The sequence below is a fragment of the Peromyscus eremicus genome, chromosome 6 (genome assembly GCF_949786415.1).
Source record: "Peromyscus eremicus chromosome 6, PerEre_H2_v1, whole genome shotgun sequence".
Taxonomy (NCBI): Eukaryota; Metazoa; Chordata; class Mammalia; order Rodentia; family Cricetidae; genus Peromyscus; species Peromyscus eremicus.
This window is the reverse complement of record NC_081421.1, coordinates 44,332,532-44,353,522: the sequence shown is the minus strand read 5'-3', so window position 1 is coordinate 44,353,522 and position 20,991 is coordinate 44,332,532. Positions and strand designations below refer to the sequence as shown.

Below are 20,991 nucleotides of genomic sequence, written 5' to 3'. Positions count from 1 at the left end.
GGTCTCATCTTTTTCTTCAAAGGGATATATCATCCTTCCATACCATAACATTTAAAAATTATTTATTTTTTGTGTATGGGGGTTTAGCCTACATGTATATCTGTTCTCCACATACATATACGACGCCCTTGGAGACTATCCATACATACACTATGCATATTGGGTCCTCTGGAATTGGATTTATAGAGGGTTGTGAGGTGTCAAGTGGGTACTGCTAATCAGACTCAGTCCTCTGGAAGAGCAGCCAGTGCTTTTAACCACTGAGCCATCTCCTTAGCCCCAGTAGCTTAACCTTTTATAGAGGCATTCTCAGCTACGGCAATATATGTATATGTGTATATATATATACATATATATGTATATATATATATATATATATATATATATATATATATATAGTGCTGTTCAGTATGGTTGCCTATTTTATTTTAAAATTTAATTTAACTTTTACTTTGAAATTTAAATTACTTTTTAAAATTTTGCTTTATGTGGAAGTCGCTTTCGCATATTTCTAGAGTTCTGGGGTCAAAACTCCAGTGGCAAAGGTACAAAGTTGAAGGCTTCTGGGCCTTTATATCCCCATGTACCAAGTCAGTGATCAGGGCTAAATGATCATCTCTCCTCGGTTAACTCCACAGTCCTGTGCCGTCTTTCCCCGGTCACCTGACTGTCACTTACTTCTTCTTATGAGTACTAATTGTTTCGTTGCTCTTTTTTTTTTTCTTTCTTAGTTTTTCGAGACAGGGTTTCTCTGTGTAGCTTTGGAGCCTGTCCTGGATCTCACTTTGTAGACCAGGCTGGCCTCGAACTCACAGAGATCCACCTGGCTCTGCCTCCCGAGTGCTGGGATTAAAGGCGTGCACCTACTGCCAGCTTTGTTGTATTGCTCTTTAATACAAGAAACAAACCTGCACAGGGCACACCAAACATGCCAAAATCTCGAGCTGTGCTGGAGCAATATGGCTGATCCGTGCCTTTAGATTTCTACATTTTATTGTGGCTGTATGCAAGTATTAAACAAAGAGAAGAATTGATTATAAAGATACAGGGACATCTTTTAGAGGCTCAGGGAAAATTGTAGGTAGGCCTTAGGAAACAAGGTAGATTGCTAAGAAAATTGAAGCATCCTTGTGTCTTTTGTCTTTACCTCTGTGTGCGTATCCAGAGACATTTTTTTTCTTTCCTAGTGAACTGACTTGTCTCCCCTGTCCCCCCAATTTACATCTTGGACAGTGACATAGAGTGTATAACCCCTACATTGAAGAGTGTAGACCGCATCAAAAATCCACTTACCAATTTTGCATGTCCCCAGGGGAGAGATTGGTAGCCTTGTCTAGGTTAGGAATGTAAGCCTGTTCTAATCATATGCGTTCAGGCATGCTGGGGAAGGTGGTGTGAACATAACTGGCCCTACTCAAGCCTAGTAGCCACTCGAGCTGTTGGTAAGGGCAGAGTGTTAGTAGTGAAGGAGGCAGCAGAGGCAGGCGTTTTTTATCTCAGGCCATTTCAGATTCACCACAAGGTTTTAGTTTAATCCTCTGAGATGTCCTATTTATGTAAGTGAATTTCTGACTTTATAATTAAAGACAAAGAGAAATTTATAGTTACATTTTCATATTTGATATAAAAGCAACTTTGTTAGAAACCATAAAATAGAAACCACAAAGCAAAAGGATTCTTTTCTGCTGTCCAGGAATAAGAGACTCAAAAAATTATTCTAAATTAGATTTCTATTGCAGAATTTACTTTCATTATTTTTAAAATCAACACTTAGGGCCTGGCGAGATGGATCCATGGTTAAAAGCACTGGCTGTTCTTCCAGGACCCATATTTGATTCCCAACTCTCACAAGGTGGCTTACAACCATCTATAGCTCTAGTCCCAAGGGATCTGATGCTTTCTTCTGGCTTTGCAGGCACCAAGCATGGTCATGGTGCACAGATATATTTGCAGGGAAAACACACACACACACACACACACACACACACACACACACACACACATATATATAATAAAATTTTTTAAACAAAAATCTTTAAATAAATAAATAAATAAAATGAACACATCATATAATGGGTATTGTAGAAATGTTCCATCTTAGTGGATTGCTGTATATACAGTTATATTGTTTTTGTTTTCCAAGAGTTTCACTTGAAGCATTTTGATCACCTCACTAGTGAAATCGACCCAGTCAGTAATTTCGGTGTTGTTTTTGAGATGGCTAATTAGTTTTCTGTCTTTATTTTGGAACTGAGTCTTGCTATATAGCCCAGACCAGCTTTGAGTGAGAGATCCTCCTGCCTTACCCTTCTGAGTGCTAAAATGTGGGAGTAGCTTTGGCACTGGATAAAGTGCTAGTCACCGAGCAGGTCTGAGGACGAGAGTTTGGATCCCCAGAACCTAAGTCAATGTCAGGTGGATGTGGTGGCCTCTTAAAATTCCAGCACTTGGAAGATGGAGACAGAGTGTCCCCAGAGCAAGCTAGCTGGCCAGATTAGTCTCTATAGGCAAGCTCTGGGTTGAGTTGAGAGATCTTGCTTTATGAATAAGGTAGGAAGCAGTCAAGGAAGACTCCTGCTAGCTTCAAACTCTATAAGTACATGCACATATGTGCAACTGTGCTGACACACACATGCCCTACACACATTCGAACACACAAACATGCACACCACATTGACGCACATACAAAGAGAGAAATAAGCAAAGCAAAAAATCAACCTCCCTTCCCCAATGGAGGATTGACATGTTGATCATTGTTGTTAGAGAAGAGAGAAAAAACAGAGCAATGGTAATTTTTTAGGATATATTTGCGCATTTTGGTATATTTTCACATTTATGTATTATTTGCTATGTGTAAATTACTGGGGGTTCACACACATGATGCTTGTGTGGAGATCGGAGGACAACCTTCTGGAATTGAGTTTCTCTTTTGTCATGTGGGGCCTGGGGATTGCACTCAGGTGGGTAGTCAGGCATGGCTGCAAATGCCTTTACCTGCTGAGCCATCTTGCTGGCCCTATGTATATTTTATGGGACTAAGTTGACTTAGTCAGTCTCCTCTGTGATTGGATAACTTAAAAACAATCTTGGGCTGGTGTGTCCTACCAGGCCTGAGGACCTGAATTTTATGTCTGGGATCCACATGGTGGGAGAAGAGAGCTGATTCCTGCAAGATGTCTTCTGACCTTCATGCACATACTTGGTACATGTGTATACACACACACACACACACACACACACACACACACTAAAAATACAATTTAAAGTAAGATCTTTGTTCTAGGTATACTTGAGAGTAGATGTGTGCTTGATCCAAAACATTAAATACTGTACGTGTAAATGAAGTCTAATTATTTTGTATTGACTACTTTTATATAATGTAGTATTCCTGAAGTATTTCCTAATTTCTTATTTATCAAACACAAATAAGTTAATTTCTTCTTACTACTAGAAGATGATTGCTTTGTTTTGTTTTGAGACAGGGTCTTACTATGTAGACCAGGCTAGCCCAGAACTCAGAGATCTGTCTGTCTCTGCCTCTGAGTGCTGGGATTAAAGGTGTGCACCACCACACCCTCTTGCAGAAAGATGATTATATTTAATCTGTGAAGTTTCCATTTTTCACTTATTTTTTTAAAAAGATCTCTTCAAGTGTGGTGTGTATTCATATATATCCTTTAAAATTTTATTTAGAATTTCAGAAAAGAAACTTTATAATATTTTCACATTACTTAACAAAGAGAGCTTATGGTTTGTTCATTATCTTTTCCTTGATAACTTGTTATTAAACCTTTTCTTCAAGCACAGTTTATTGTGAGGGAAGTTGTAAAAAAAAGTCTAGGTAATAAAAAAGTCATTTTGTAATTTTTTAATGTATGAACTTTTATTGGGAATAGTTTAAAAATATTACATTTTGAAAATTGTTTTTAAGTATGTGTGTGAATGTGTGCTGCATGTATACAGGTGTACAGGGAGTTCAGAAGAGGATATGAGATCTTCAGGAGCTGGAGTTACAGTTAGTTGTGAGCTGCCTGATAGGGGTTCTGGTAGCTGAACTCAAGGCCTCTGGAAGCATGTGCTCTTAACCACTGAGCCATCTCCCCAGCCTCAGTATTATTATTCTTACAAAGACTCATCTGTTCTATGTGTGTGATTGTTTTGCTTGCATGTATGTCTGTGCATGCTTGGTGCTTGTGGAGGCCAGAACACATGACGAATTGCCTGGAACTGAGTTACTGATGGTTGTGAGCTGCCATGTGGATGCTGGGAACCAAACCCCAATCCTTTGGAAGAGTACCGTGTGCTCTTGACCACTGAACCATCTTTCTCTCCAGCCCCCATTATTATTATTTGTGTGTATATGTTGCTTTGTGCTTATGAATACATTACCCTCAGATGTCAGAGAAGGGCCAGATCCCCAGAGGTGGAGTTGCAGGTGCTATGAGCCACCAGATGTGGGCGCTAGGAACCAAAAAAGTGCTAGGCCTTCTGGGAAAGCAGTATGCTCATAACCACCAAGCCATCTCTACAGCACCTTTATTAGAAAGGCTTGTTTTTACGGCGGTATGAATTACTGAGTGTGTGTGTGTGTTCTCTTTTCCTGCACGGTTGTTAGAGTGAGGCCGCAGCCAGTAGTGTTGCACTGCTGCTTGCACTCTTTCTGTGGTTTTGGTACTGGGGATTGGATGCCGGGCCACACTTGTGCTGATTAAGTGTCCTGCAGTTGAGCTCCACCTTCAACCCCAAATAATGAATATTTCTGAAAAGTAATAACACGAATCAAGGCAGAAACACCTAGGAAAAGCACAACAGCAAAATGCAAGACTTCATTTGATTATAAGGTTGGAAGGATGGGAAGAGAATATGGAAGTTCAGTCAAATAAATTAATCATTCTAGAAAAAATTATATTACAGCTCAAGAAGTAAAAGGAAATACATCTGATATAGTCTGCCAAAAATGATTGTTTTCTGAAACGCACAGAGAAGACTCTTCTGTCCTTGATTCTTGACTACTGATTTCTACACAGTTCTTTCAAGTCCTGGGAGGGTTTATATTACTACACTGAAAAAAACAACAGGAAAAAATAGGCTTGTGCACCTAATATTTTATGATTTAGAATGCATGCCAGATGTCTTACAATGTTTTTTTAGTGACATTCTTGAAATATTACAATCAGAACTTTTAAAATAGATTATAGAAAACCTTGAAGTAAAATGTCTTTCCTGTAGGATATTTTCTACATTATTACTTAAAAGCAATCATTTGAATTAAAGTGGGTTTTTTGGCAGTTCTTGGGCTATTTAATATACTGTTTTATTGTGTTGCTAGTGTATACTTGAAAAACTCTATCTGTATCTTTCATTATACGTACTATAATTGTATCAAGAAAAACACCTTTGCCAGGGGATGGTGGCTCACCCCTTTAATCCCAGCACTTGGGAGGCAGAGGCAGGTGGATCTCTGTGAGTTCGAGGCCAGCCTGGTCTACAGATCGAGTTCCAGAACAGGCTCCAAAGCTACACAGAGAAACCCTCTCTCAACCTCCCACCCTCCCCCCCAAAAAAGAAGAAAAAGAAAAGCACTTTTAATAATTTCAGATAAAAATACATTTTTCCCCCTTTGGCCCGAAAGATGGCAGTGATCAGTTCACTAAAGATAAGGCACTGAGTCACAAGCATAAACAGATTTTAGCATACATTGTGTCTTAAGTCAACTTTGGAAGTTTTGTGTCTGTAGATTTTAATGCAGCAATTCCTTTAAGGCAGGGGCTCTCAACCGACCTAATGTTGTGACCCTTTAATACAGCTCCTCATGTTGTGGTGACCCCCAACCATAAAATTATTTTCATTGCTACTTCAGAACTGTAATTTTGCTTCTGTTATGAGTTGTAATGTAAATATCTGATATGTGAAAGACACGTTGGACCCCCAAGGGGCTGCAACCCACAGGTTGAGAACCACTACTCTAAGACATCAATACCTTCCTTAATGGAATTAGTGTGTTCCGAAGAGACATTTATCTTACCATTAGCTTCGCTGCAAATATTTAAATTCCAAGAAATAAAACTATCAATGCTCCCCAAATACATTCTTTAAAATCACCTTAGTATCTTAGTATATAATGTGTGCCCAATTTAAAAGTTCTGTTGGTTTTGTTTTGGTAATAAATCAGTTTTCCCTCCTCTTCATTTTTTCATCTAGTGGTCATATGCTTTAGAAAAACCCAACACCGGCAGCATATTTAATATCGCGTGGTCCATTGACGGCACTCAGATCGCTGGGGCCTGTGGGAACAGCCATGTTGTCTTTGCACACGTGGTGGAGCAGCGCTGGGAGTGGAGGAACTTCCAGGTAACCTTGACGAAGAGAAGGACCATGCAGGTATGATCGTGTTCCAGAGTCGACTGAATCTGCTTCTCCCCTAGACAGAGCAGAGGATCGTCTTTGTCGGCCACACTGACTGCACGGCTGTCCAGGCACCATTGAAAGTACCTTAGCTGTAGGCATGGGCTAGTGACATTTGAAGCTTTCAGGGAATGTCGCTGCAGTTAAGGAAGGCAAGCGGAAAAAGTCAGACTAATATGTCAGATTTCACACCAGAAGCTCATCCAAGGCAGGCCCAACCTGCTATTTACTGACAGGGTTAAATTCAAAGTTTTTATTCACTTAACCTTTTTTAAAATTGCTTTTTAAAAATTAGGTAAGGTAAGTCAAAATGGGGAAGATTTAGGAAATTGCTCTGGGCATTTAGGCAGTATAAGGGAGGGGAATTTTTTTTTTTTTTTTTTTCTATATTCAGGTTTCTGACTGAGGCCTCTGTGACAAAGTACAGATCAACAAGCATTCATATTTCACATTTGTTGTTGTTTTGTTTTGTTTTTGTTTTTTGAGATAGGGTTTCTCTGTGTAGCCTTGTGTAGCTGACCTGGAACTCTTATAGATCCGCCTGCCTCTGCCTCCCGAGGGCTGGGATTAAAGGCGAGTGTCACCACCTCCCAGCTGGCATTCACATTGTTTAATGCAAGTTTCACATGGTGTTATAGGTTTGATGAAGAGCAGACGGCTGTGGAGAAAAGTGATAGGGTCAAAGATCTGATCAAATGGCCATGGACTGGGGAATCAGGAGGCTTGCTTTGTACAGATCCTCCTCCATGTCCCTCTGCTTTCAGATAGGGCTGTCACACACCCCTTTTGTGAAGACACTTTTCATGAAGGGTCTTTGACCTGTTCCAGTGAAAGGTCAGAAACTTTCTATTGTAACTGCTGAGGGCAAGTTTGTAGGAAAGGCAGAGTGACCCCCTCCTCCTGTGTCTTCGCATTCCTTTATCTGGGAATATTTAATACACCAACTGCATATTTGGGGGCTAGTGTGTCAATCGGAAGTGGAATGTTTTGTGGTTAATTTGCAGAAATGAGATATGTCAGCGGGAGAAGGAAGGGGCTAGTTATAGATCCGAGAATGTCGGTGGGTGAGTTGTAAGCAGCTGAGGACTGGGTGCTCTGGCCCTGTTTGGTTCTTCCATCTGGGCCACCACTGCTCAGTGCCTTGCATGGAATAAGTGTCTATCAAATCTATCAAAACTCAGATGAAGAAAGGCATGAGGAGGAGCTGGAGTGCCGGGACTATGGACCCATGACAATCCTTGGCCAAAGAAAGAGGAACTCTACCTCCTCCTCAGCCTCTCATCCTCATCAGCTGCTTCTAGCTTCTGTATTCATAGTCATGTGACTTTAATTCCTGTAAGAGTTTAGAAGCATATATTATGAGTTTAACCTATTAAAGGACTTCGTTAGCTCAAGGATCAAGATTTTAAAATGTGGGTAATATGTTCACCAGACTCAATAATTAGATTATTTGCTCTAGATGATTTTTTCTTTTGAAATTTTTAGTGGAAAACAATTTCTTTTTTTTAAAGCCGAGAGTAATATATAGAATCTCCTTATCCTTGCTCCCCAGCCATGGCAGTCATCAGCTGGGGATTCATGCTGCCCCATCCACAGGCACATCTGCTTTCCAACCTCTGCAGCGAGTTTCAGGCAGATTCTGACATCATACTTCATCTATAAATGTTCAATCTATAGAACTTAAAAATAAGGGCATCTCTTTTAATACAACCATAATACTATTATCATACAACAACAATAATAATAACTCTTTAATTTTAGAAACTGTCCACACGATGCTCACATCTTCAGGTGTCTTCTCCATGCTGTTACAGTTTTAAAGTTTGTTTGAGTCAGGGTTCAAGTGATTATAGTGGGTTTGGTGCAGCCTTTAAGTTGGTGTTGGTCTGTAGTTTCCCTTTTTTCCCCCCATCTCTCTGTTTCTTCTTACTACATATTTTTCTTAGGAAGGAAGTCAGATAATGTGTCCCAGAGTTTTTCACAAGGTGGACTTTGCTGATTGCATCCCTATGGTGCATTGTTTTGTTTTTGTTTTCCAATGCTGGTGATTGGCCCAGGGCCTTATAAACTGCTAGGCAAGCACTCTCCTGAGCCAAGACCCATACAATCCGTGGGCTGGATAGACATTCCCCTTTGTCTTCTGAACTTCCTGCAGACTGACAGTTGTATCAAAGTGATGGCATAAAAATGCATTTCTGTTATTTAACTTGGAACCAAAACACAGCATTGTCTCCAGGACAAAGATCGCATTGAGAGTTTTAACCGATTGATTTGGGACAGAACTATTTTATTCATGTGTGCATGAGGTCTAGGCAGTATAGCATTATCAGAAAAGTTCTAGAGTTATTTATGAAACTCTCCTGAGAGCATAGGCGTGCTTCTAGATGGCTTTAATTTGGAATAAGAAAGGCTCATCTCAGTGACTCGATAACGTTCATGTAAGCTTACATACGGAGTCTTTTAAATAGCTTATTAAATGCAAGTTATCCTGAGAGGAAAAGTTAATAAATTAAATGGAATTCTAGAGCCTTTTAATTTATAAAGGGTTTTATACTGTGATTATAAAACATTGCATTTTTGTTAAGTTGGACCCATTCAGTATTTTTGTTAGGATAATATTCTTCGTTTATTCAGTGACTATTTCTGACTTATGCTTTCCAGGTATAAGGCTAAGCAAGGAGGGGTGTAGCATCAGATAAAACAACTTGTTCTCTGTTCTCATGGCCCTCCTAGGTTAGTGTCTTCAAACCATCCCATACGTTCAACACAAATTAATTTAAGGTGAGAAATTAGAAACAGCAGAAATTGGTTGGTTTATGTAAAGTCAGGAGATAGGCTGAGTTGAGGCATTACTGCTTCAGTGGATCAAATAATATCAACAGGACTTCATTACTTCCTCTTTTTGTCTCCTTTTCCCTGTAATTGGCTTCATTTTAAGAAAGGCCTTCTCTGTTTTGTGCCTTTGGTAGTTCCAGAGTTACATCCTAACAACTCAAGTCTATCATTTCTTCTAAGAATTGCAGCAGGGGCCCGAACTTTCAGTCTGACATGCTCGGTTTGCATTTGAGTGAGTGAGTGTGTGTGTGTGTGTGTGTGTGTGTGTGTGTGTGTGTGGAACGTCAGCCTCGGCTGAACTGTCAGTGACTGAGACTAGTGGAAGGGATGGCTTCTCAAGGGAAATCAAGGCATTCTTGAGTCAGAGAGAGAGAGAGAGAGAGAGAGAGAGAGAGAGAGAGAGAGAGAGAGAGAGATTGAGATTGAGAGAATCTTGGCAGGGAAGGTGTGGCTGCAGAGTTGTAAGGTAACTGGTGACATTGCTGTGGCAGTCAGGAAGGAGAGAGCTTAAGCAGAGGTGGAGCTGGCCTGAAATTCTCCAGCCCTGCATCTACAGTCTTGTATCTACCAGCCAGGCCTTATGCTCTAAAGGCACCAAGACTCTCAAAACAGTGCCACCCCTAGGGCTAGTGTCTTAGTTAGGGTTTCTATTGCTGTGAACATGGCGGCATTCAGACAGACATGGTGCCGGAGTTGGAGCTGAGAGTCCTACATCTTGCAGGCACTAGGAAGTCAACTGAGATGCTGGGCAGTATCCTGAGCATAGGAAACCTCAAAGCCCGCCCCCACAGTGACACACTTTCTCCAACAAGGCCATACCCACTCCAGCAAGGCCAAATCTCATAATAATGTCATTCTCTATGAGGTTATGGGAAACACTTACATTCAAACTACCATAGCCAGTGTGGGGGACATTGCATGTTCTTACATGAAAAGCCAAAAACTTCTTGGAACAAACATTCTCAGTCCCTGTGAGTGGGAATGAGTAGTGGGTTTGTTAGCATGGATGGCTCGGAGTCTCGATGATACAGTGAAGGTGTGGGTAGGATTAAGGCTTATCTGAAGGACCATTTACTTTCAAGCTCAGTGACATTATTGGCAGGATTTACTTCACTAGAGGCTTTGGAACTAAGGGCTTCAGTTACTTGTTGGTCATCAACAGGTTTCTTTCAGTGCTGTGTATTTGGCTTTTCCACATGGCAGCTCATGACTTGGCAGCTTGCTTTGGCAGAGCAAGCAGATGAGAGGAGCCAGAGAGGCTACAGGCCAGACATAAGTCACATTTCTCATAACCTGAGATCAAAAGTGACATATCACTTGCTTTAGTCTGTTGAGTAGCAGCAAGCTCCTAGGTCCAATCCGTAGCAAGTGGAGACGTTGCACAGGGGCAGTCTTCCAAGCTGCCTGCCTCACATCAGTACCTTATAAGTGCATGTACAGTTCATGTATGCACCACTTAGCTACTCAGTCCATTCGACATATGATTAAAAACAAATCCATATTCATTCTCCGAAGAAGGTACTTTAGGGCCTGGAGAGTTAGCTCAATGTTAAAAGCACTGGCTGCTCTTATAGAGGACCAAGGTTTGATTTCCAGCACTCACATGGCTGCTCACAAACACCTCTAACTCTAGTCCCAGGGGATCTGACAGTCTCTCTCACCTCCATGGGCTTCTGCATGCACATGGTACACAAGATAAACACACACACACACACACATACACACACACACACACACACACTAAAAATAAATACAAAAGCTCTAAGAAGATACTCAACATTCACCCACTTACTGGATTAGCTCCAGTTTTCTGCACTTCAAAACTGTAAATAAAATACAGATTTAGGGACTGGAGAGATGGCTCAATGGTTCAGAGCACTGGCTGTTCTTCAGAGGACAGCCCCAGTTTGATTCCCAGCACCCACATGGTGATTGACACCATCTGTAACTCTACTTCCAGGGCAATGACACACTAAAATTAAAAGTGCAGATTATTCCCCCCCCCTTTCCTTTGTTCATATTCCCAGATTACAATAACGACAGGAAACAAGGTGGCTCCCGTGAAAACAGGATGGAAGTGGGCAGAAGAGAAGGCAGCACACAGCCACCACCAATCCCACACGATAAATCCAGCCAAACTAGAATTCCCTATGAACCGACACTTCACAGTGGAGTTTATTGTTTGGTGTGATGATTGGTGTTAATTGTCAGTGTGCCAGGATCTAGAGTCACCCGGTAGATGGGCCTCTGGACATGCCTGGGGGGATTATCTTCATTAGCTTAATTTAGGTGGAAAGACCCCTTCGCTGTGGGTGGCCCCATTTTCCCCGGGCTGGGATGCTAGACTGTAGTAAGAAGGGAAAGTGAACTGAACCCAGAATATAGTCATTACTCTGCTTCCCGATGTTGGGTGTGGGTGACCAATGGCTTCAGGCTTCTGTTGTCTTGACTTCCTGGCCATGATGGACTGTACCCTTGAGCTGTAAGCTGCAATAAACCCCTTGCCTTTGAGTCTCACAACAGCAGAAAAGGACACTAATATACTTGGTCAGTTTCGCAACTCCAGTTTGCCTTTCTATTAGGAACATTTTCGATATTTTGGAGGATTCTTTTACTGGGGACTATACTTTTTAGCAGATTACTTTCTTTTGTTGGAGATGACAGGATTTCCGTAAAGACTGAACAATCACTTTTGTTTGCATGATTTGAAGTTTTATTGCTTCCTTAGATGTGCAGTAGAATTGTGATTGACTGTGTTTTACTTAGTCAAAAACTAGAGATCATGTTGAGTTGTTACTGTTAAATGCAGTCTTTGACCTGGCAGCTGCTACTTCCCAGTAACAGGCTTCTGTCTCCTACTGTCAGCTTTCGTGAGACATAGCAGGTTAGAATGAGAATACTTCCTCTAGGTCTTATACACCAGGCTGCATGTCAACAGGTAGTTAGTTCCCAAGGAGGAAGCTGCTGTCTCCGTCTGGAAGAAGGGCCTGGGAGGGAAAGGGGACTGGCGTAGAGGATGAGGCGGTTCCTGGGAAGCTTGCCTTCTTTTCTTTGCTGTTCACCTAATTTTGGCACGGAGTACAGATTTGATGTTTATTAGCAGCCAAAGTTCAAGAGCTGATTTTTAGTCATTTCATTTCTTGTGAAGAAAGAGTAACTCCTAGAGCAAGTCGTAGAGGATTAACGGAGATTATGGACATGAAAGAAAAAGAAGTGTAGCTCCTGCTGCTGGCCCAGGCAGGTATGGGATTAATAGAGGATTGCAGAAATTTTATTTATGTCAAACTGAAACATCTAAGTATTGTGAGGAAGTGTCAGGGAACTAATCCTGGGAAAGCCTTGAACTGAACAGAGTAATGGACACTTTTTAAAATTCATCACAAGACATTGCTGTGTGAGATTTCTTTTTCATTTTTTATTTTTGTGATTGTTTTGAGACAGGCTCTCACTATGTAGCTCTGGCTGTCCTGGAACTCGCTCTGTAGACCAGGCTGGCCTTGAACTCACAGATCTATCTGCCTCTGCCTCTCGAGTGCTTGGATTAAAGGTCTGGTCTACCAAGCCCCACTGAGATGGGGTGTCTTTCTTTCTTCCTTCCTTCCTTTCTTTCTTTTTGGAATTATTGTTCTTTGCTATCAATTCTGTTTGACATTCAAGTTCTGGACAGAAAACATGATAACAATAATGTCAGTTTGGCAGTTTTCACTGTGTTACAGCAGTAGTTGTAGATCAAATCCAGTCCATGGCCTGTCTTTTACAAATAAAGTTTTATTGGAACATAGTCACATCCATTTGTTACTCAGTATCTATGACTGTTTTTATGTTATAAAGACAGGGTTAGGCAGTTATGACACAGACCACATGGCCCACCAAGCCCAAAATATTTACTCTCAGGTCTTTATAGAGCATGCAGGCTGACACCTCGCTGAGTGACAGGTGGCATTTGTCTTACTCTACACTTGCATCATCTTCAGAGAGAGAATATGTGGATTAGAGCCCAGAATGGGGCACACACCTGTAAGCTCGCATTTGGAAGGTGGAAGCAGGAGGATTTAAGAGTTTGAGGCTAGCTAGGGTTATGTGAGAAGTGGTCTCAAAAAAAAAAAAAAAAAAAAAAAAAGGAATGACACGTGGCTTAAGGCTTTTGTGACCTCCAGGAAGGAAATTAAAAATGCAAACCACTGGACAGTATCTCTAGGCAAGAATCTCAGTGCACTGGACTATTAGAGAGCAAATGAAGAGGCAGTGCCATGCATACCATTACCACTCTGTGTCAACACATTTCCTTGTGTTGGCAACGGTATACCTCCTGCTGACAGAATTCTAAGTGACTGACAGATTGTATCCACCTTGCTGGTATACACGCCTCTTTCTCTGAAAGATGTCCAGGAGAGATGAAGAGAATACATCCAAAAGAGGGAAAGGCTGGGATCTGTGTTCAGGAGGCATTCCCTAGGGACCCTGTGCCCAGGACTCAGAACTTCAGGGGAGTGACAGGCCAGTATTTTGGCTGCTTTCTGTCCCAGTACTTGTCAAAGCTCAGCTGCACAGCAGCCTCCATGGCCAGGATCTTGGGAGAACTGTCCTTATATAAGCCCTTCATCTCGGCTTGGTGCTGCTCCCCGGGCCTCTCAGATGGAGGCTCTGCTGACTGGTGGTAGTTGTAGGACAGGCCGTGGTCAGCATTCACATAGTCAGCCAGTTGCGCCTCGTCAAGCTGCTGCTTGTCACTGCTGCTTTGCTCTGGGCCTCTCGGTCTCTGCAAAGTCCTGGCAGAGTTCCCCCATGATTTCCGTATTGCTCAGGTCGCATTCTGCTTCATCATCTGAAACTGACTCCAGCCCTTCCTCCTCATGCGGAGCTTCATCTTCTTAGATGCCTGGGTCCTACTGCTGTCGTGCAGAGGTTGTCCAGAGCTTTTGAGATGTGCAACTGCTAGGCCATGTGATGGACTTGAAAGATGTCCAGCCTCATAAGCAAGAGAGTTCCAGAGAAGAACTCCATGAGGGGAGAACCATGGGGAAGTGAGATAGGAATCCCTGGACTTTCTGTAGGCACTCTGGTGGCTTCACATCCAAGCAAGTGCATGATGGTAATGTTGCCAGTATCTGCCATATACTGGGTGAGAATACCGGGATGCAGCAGTCCTCCATTTTGATGTCATTGCTGCTGTCTCTGATTGCAGAAGTCCAAGTGGCACTTGTGAGAATACAGCTTGCAGATCTCAAGCCGTGGGAACCACGGGCCCAGTTCTCAGTGGGGGGGGGGGCGAGATTCTCATTGAAAAATTACTTATTTTAGTTATGTGTATGTGTGTTTGTGCACCTATATTTGAGTGTCTTTGAGGCCAGAAGAGGGTGTTGGATCCCCTGATATTAGAGTTACAGGAGGTTGTGAGACACCCAAGTATGAGTGCTAGTAACTAAACTGTTCTGGAACTCACTTTATAGACCAGGCTGGCCTCAAACTCAGAGATTGTCCTGCCTCTGCCTCCTAAGTGTGCCACCACACCTAGTTTAATGCTCAAATTGTTATGTCTTTGGCCAATTGCTCTTTATTCTTCCTCCTCCTCCTTCTCCTCCTCCTCCTCCTTTTCTGCCTCCTCCTCCTCTTCTTCTTCTCCTTCTCTTCCTTCTTCTTCTAAAATAATTTATTTATTTATTTATTTATTTTACATCCCAGCAGCAGTCTTCCCTTCTTCCTCTCCTCCCAGCTTCCCCCCCACCTCCCCTCTGTCCCCTCCCCCAATCCATTTCTCTGTATCTGTTTAAGAAAGGACAGGTCTCCCATGAGTATCATTAAACCATGGCATATCAAGTTGCAGTAAGAAAAAGCACCTCCCTGTGTATTATGACTGGACAAGGTGACCCAGTTTGAGGAGTAGGGTCCCAAAAGCCAGTAAAAGAGTTGGAGATAGCCTCTGTTCCCACTGTTAGGAGTCCCGTGCAGGCTCCCTGTTTGTCGGTTCAGTCTCTGTGAGCCCCTATGAGCCCAGGTTAGTTGATTCTGTGAATTTTATTGTGATGTTCTTAACTCTCTGGCTCCTACAATCCTTTCTCCTCTTCTGGGGGGTTCCCTGAACTCCACCTAATGTTTGGCTGTGGCTCTGCATCTGTTTCCATCAGTTGCTGGATGACGCCTCTCTGATGACAATTGGGCTAGGTACCAATCTGTTCATAGGTGATAGTTCAGGCTACGTATCTGCTATTGCTAGGAGTCTAAGATGGGCTCTTCCTTGAAGATTCCTGGGAGATTCCCTTGCACCAGGTATTTACCTCACCCTGAAATGCACCACCCCTTCCAGTAGTCTCTTTCAGTACCCTCTCCCTCCACCCCCCCAACTTGACCACTCATGTTTCCATCCCTACTCACCCTCAGTACACTCACAAAATCTCTTCTATTTCCCCTTCCCAGGGAGGTCTTGATGTCCCCCCAATGAACCCTACTTGTTACCTAGCCTCTCTGGGGCTGTGGATTATAGCATAGTTATCCTTTATTTTACAGTGAATATCTACCTATGAGTGAGTACATACCATGTTTGTCTTGCTCATCTGGGTTACCTCACTCAGGATGATATTTTCTAGTTCTATCCATTTGCCTTCAAATGTCATGGTGTCCTTGTTTTTAACAGCTGAGTAATACTCCATCGTGTAAATGTGCCATATTTTCTTTATCCATTCCTCAGTTGAGGAGCATCTAGGTTATTTCCAGGTTCTGCTTATTACAAATAAAGCTGCTATGAACAAGTTGAACAAGTGTCCTTGTGATATGATTGAGCATCTTTTGGGTATATGCCCAAGAGTGACATAGCTGGGTCTTGTGGTAGGGCGATTCCCAGTTTTCTGAGGAACTGCCACACTGACTTCCAAAGTGGCTATACAAGTTTGCATTCCCACCAGCAATGGAGGAGTGTTCCACTTGCTCCACATCCTCTCCAGCATAAGCTGTCTCTTGCATTTTTGATCTTAGCCATTCTGACAGGTGTAAGATAGAATCTCAGAGTCATTTTTTGCATTTTCTTTCATTTTTGGATGGAAGATAACATACTGAACATACTATCTGTATCTTGTATTGCCACTTTATAGTTCTTCATTTTGTTTTTCAACTATACAGCATGTGGAAATGCATAGTGGTTTATTCAAGCTGCTGGCAGCTATGCGGGCTGTTTCTAGTCTTTTGCTGTTACTGAGTGCTGTTGGAAGCAGCCTGCACAGGTGTTGTTCCATAGTTTTGCTTATATATATACTTGAGACAGGATTCTAGAACTGAGAATGCTGTAACCAAGAGTGTATGTGCATGCATTTTTGCTATCTCGTGTCATGATGATATTTGGGGAGCACATATGTAGCATGCTGTCTAAGCTATCAGGCGGCCTTATAGAATGCCATAATCGGGTAGCTTGTAAACAACAGATTTTTTTCCTTATAGTTCTAGAAGCTGGGAAATCCAAAACCAAGATGCCAGTGGATGTAGTGTCCAAATAGGGTACTCTCTGTCTCATTGCTGGAAACTTCTAGCTGTGTCCTCATTGGAAAGTGGCAAGCGCCTCTTTTTTAAAAGGCATAAATTGATTTCCTGCATATCCCACAACAGGAATTGAGGGGGCCACAAACACTCAGAACACAGAAATCTGAAGACATACTTAGAAGAATGGCCTCCTGTCCTTTCTTTTCATTGTTAATTAATGCTTTGCATTATTATTTTTTGAAAAAAATGGTAACATTCTGAGGAGAATTTCAAGAGTGACTAGTTTGCAGGTATCATTACATTGTTTTCCTTATTTCTTTACCTCAGGGTACGCTTGCCACCTCATGCATCTTGATCTCACCCAGAGCTTAGAGAGCTTAACTCATCCACACTCTTCCTTGATTATTATAGTTTGTCCATCGACTTCAGAACTTTTGACCAATACGGTTAAATGCTAAAATCCTTGAAAACTTGTCTGCTATAAATGTTTGTAAGATTTTTTTTCACAATGGAATTTTATTCAGCTGTAAAGAAAATGAAATGATGAAATCTCCAGGAAAGTGAATGGAGCAGAAAATACTCAGTGGGTCCATGCTACTCTCAGCTCTGATAGAGAAGCTTCTTTTCCAGTGGTTAGTGGTGACTGCCCAGATTCAGCACTGATGAGTGTAGGCAGATTAGTTCCCAGAAGGACTAACCATCAGGGTACCAAAGGTCAGACGTGAAGAATGGGCAGGTCAGCTCAAGACCCTGAAAAGAGGCTGTAGGGTAATGGTGGTGATGGACTGGTTATCAGGATACAAGATAATGACGTTGGTTGACTCCGGATAGGCCAGCTCAGGAGCTCAGTGACTGGATGTAAGGTGCTAGCTGTGGCGGACTGAAGCAACTTCAAGACTCCTGTAGGACATTGTGCACAGAGTGGGATTACTCTCTTCTCTAGTGTTTTGAATCTCCCCTTCGCAGGTGTGCTTTTTTTTTTTTTTTGTTTGTTTGTTTGTTTTTTGAGACAGAGTTTCTCTGTGGAGCCCTGGCTGTCCTAGAGCTCACTCTGTAGACCAGGCTGGTTTTGAACTCAGAGATCTGTGTGTCTCTGCCTCCTGAGTGCTGGGCTTAAAGGCATGCGTCACCACACCCGGCTTCTTAACCTGTTTTTACCTATGGAAGGACTTTCCCCCTGTGGTTTGGCTTCTTTACTATACATTAAAAAAAACATAAAATAAAACCGATACCTTCTCCACTTTTGATTTTGAAAGCAATTGTATCTCTTTTTTTAGAACTTGAAGTTTGAAGTAAAGTCTAAGCAGAAAGGAGATATTCTTTCTCTTTTGGACAGAAATCATGTGGTGTCCTTCCAACTTCTATATGTCACCCTCCTCTAACTGCGTCTCAGTGCTGGAGCATTTTTAACTTCATCCCATTCCTGCATCGCTTGCTTTGGCATGAAGATTAAAAATCCTTATAGGTCTTTTCTATTTATTTCTAACAGAATTTTTTTTGTATCTCTACTTTCTTAGTTGACTTTTATACCAAAGTATATCAGCTTATGCCTAGATGAATCTTTTTATATACTTAGCTAACTAAGGGTACACTGAATTTTTCATGCATATTAAACTCTTACTAGCTTATTGATTTTTTTAAATGTTGATTTTATTTTCTTTTTCCTCTCTTTTCTTTCCCTTTTTTTTCTTCTTGTTTTGCTTAGGTTCGTAATGTTCTCAATGATGCTGTGGACTTACTGGAGTTCCGAGACAGGGTTATCAAAGCGTCTTTGAACCATGCACACTTAGTCGTCTCAACGTCCCTCCAGTGCTACGTGTTCTCGTAAGCATCTTGTATTTCCTAAAAATCCAGAGTTGTTGTCAGGATGAGGGATTTATTTTTTAAGTTTTCATATCAATACAGTTTGCTTTAACCTTAACTTTCTCAAAACTTTACTGGTTAGCACCATATTTTAGAGTGGAAAATGAGGTAAAACTCTGAGCTATATGCAATGAAAATAGATGTAAAGAAGTTTGTGCTTCGGAGATTAATACTCACTTTAAAACTGGAAGTATCTCATGTCATACGGTGTTTACTTGCAGTTGTAAAGACTTTGGTATAATTTTAACTCAAAGCCCAGGGCTTAGGACAGCCAGAAGGAAGCCAGCAGATCACTGTAACAGGATGGCTAGCAGGCTGAAAGGATTCAGTAAGGACATGGAGTTATAGTAACCATAAATGTGCACTGAGGACACAAAGTTGTCCAGAAAGAGTGAAGGAAAATGCATTCAGTGCCCTCCTTCTTAGAAGGCAAATAATGGTAATGTACTAAGAACTTGGCTGAAAGTTTGGAACACATTTGGTATCAGTGTGTGCTCATAAGCACTGGATGAGCTTTCTGGAAGCAGACAGACCTCATTTGCAGGTTGTGATTATGATGATATAAGACCTTACACAGTGACCAATTTTAAGCCATTGTGCTGTGAGTGGAGACTGACTGGCAGTCAGTGTATACTATTGCCACTGCATAGTTAGGATGGATGTAGAGAACTGGAGTCAGTGTACACTATCACCACCACACAGTTAGGACGGATGTAGAGAACTGGAGTCAGTGTACACTATCACCGCACAGTTAGGACAGATGTAAAGAACTGGAGTCAGTGTACACTATAACCACCGCACAGTTAGGACGGATATAGAGAACTGGAGTCAGTGTACACTATAACCACCGCACAGTTAGGACGGATGTAGAGAACTGGAGTCAGTGTACACTATCACCGCACAGTTAGGACGGATGTAGAGAACTGGAGTCAGTGTACACTGTCACTGCACAGTTAGGACGGATGTAGAGAACTGGAGTCAGTGTACACTATCACCGCACAGTTAGGACGGATGTAGAGAACTGGAGTCAGTGTACTCTATCACTGCACAGTTAGGACGGATGTAGAGAACTGGAGTCAGTGTACACTATCACCGCACAGTTAGGACGGATGTAGAGAACTGGAGTCAGTGTACTCTATCACTGCACAGTTAGGACGGATGTAGAGAACTGGAGTCAGTGTACACTATCACCACCTCACAGTTAGGACAGATGTAGAGAACTGAAGTAGGAGAGGCCATAGTCATATCGGGAGTACTGAAGTAGGAGAGGCCGTGGTCACATCGTGAGTACTGAAGTAGGAGAGGCGGGGGTCATCAGGAGTACTGAAGTAGGAGAGGCAGGGGTCATCAGGAGTACTGAAGTAGGAGAGGTGGGGGTCACATCAGGAGTACTGAAGTAGGAGAGGCGGGGGTCACATCGAGAGTACTGAAGTAGGAGAGGCCGTGGTCACATCAGGAGTACTGAAGTAGGAGAGGCGGGGGTCATGTCGGGAGTACTGAAGTAGGAGAGGCAGGGGCCACATCGGGAGTACTGAAGTAGGAGAGGCGGGGGTCATGTCGGGAGTACTGAAGTAGGAGAGGCCGTGGTCACATCAGGAGTACTGAAGTAGGAGAGGCGGGGGTCATCAGGAGTACTGAAGTAGGAGAGGCCGTGGTCACATCAGGAGTACTGAAGTAGGAGAGGCCGTGGTCACATCAGGAGTGCTGAAGTAGGAGAGGCGGGGGTCATGTCGGGAGTACTGAAGTAGGAGAGGCCGTGGTCACATCAGGAGTGCTGAAGTAGGAGAGGCGGGGGTCACATCAGGAGTGCTGAAGTAGGAGAGGCGGGGGTCACATCAGGAGTACTGAAGTAGGAGAGGCGGGGGTCACATCAGGAGTACTGAAGTAGGAGAGGCGGGGGTCATGTCGGGAGTACTGAAGTAGGAGAGGCGGGGGTCACATCAGGAGTACTGAAGTAGGAGAGGCCGTGGTCACATCAGGAGTACTGAAGTAGGAGAGGCCGTGGTCACATCAGGAGTACTGAAGTAGGAGAGGCGGGGGTCACATCAGGAGTACTGAAGTAGGAGAGGCGGGGGTCACATAGGGAGTACTGAAGTAGGAGAGGCGGGGGTCACATCGGGAGTACTGAAGTAGGAGAGGCCGTGGTCACATTAGGAGTACTGAAGTAGGAGAGGCGGGGGTCACATCAGGAGTACTGAAGTAGGAGAGGCGGGGGTCACATCAGGAGTACTGAAGTAGGAGAGGCGGGGGTCACATCAGGAGTACTGAAGTAGGAGAGGCGGGGTCATGTCGGGAGTACTGAAGTAGGAGAGGCCGTGGTCACATTAGGAGTACTGAAGTAGGAGAGGCCGTGGTCACATCAGGAGTACTGAAGTAGGAGAGGCCGTGGTCACATTAGGAGTACTGAAGTAGGAGAGGCGG

At 42.8% G+C, this 20,991-nt stretch overlaps 1 protein-coding gene and 1 pseudogene across 4 annotated transcripts in view; one reads left to right on the top strand and one right to left on the bottom strand.

The window, feature by feature from the left end:
- Nucleotides 1-20,991, top strand: part of Ift80 (intraflagellar transport 80) — a 114,792-nt gene that overhangs the window by 54,275 nt on the left and 39,526 nt on the right. For 3 of the 4 annotated variants that reach the window (XM_059265469.1, XM_059265468.1, XM_059265467.1), the window contains 2 exons: nucleotides 6,202-6,381; nucleotides 18,413-18,531. In XM_059265469.1, the coding sequence (XP_059121452.1) occupies nucleotides 6,202-6,381; nucleotides 18,413-18,531 (299 nt within the window). The remainder of the gene's footprint in view (nucleotides 1-6,201; nucleotides 6,382-18,412; nucleotides 18,532-20,991) is intronic. The other variant, XM_059265470.1, reaches the window with a different exon arrangement.
- On the bottom strand, nucleotides 13,715-14,404 carry LOC131913087 (gem-associated protein 8-like; annotated as a pseudogene).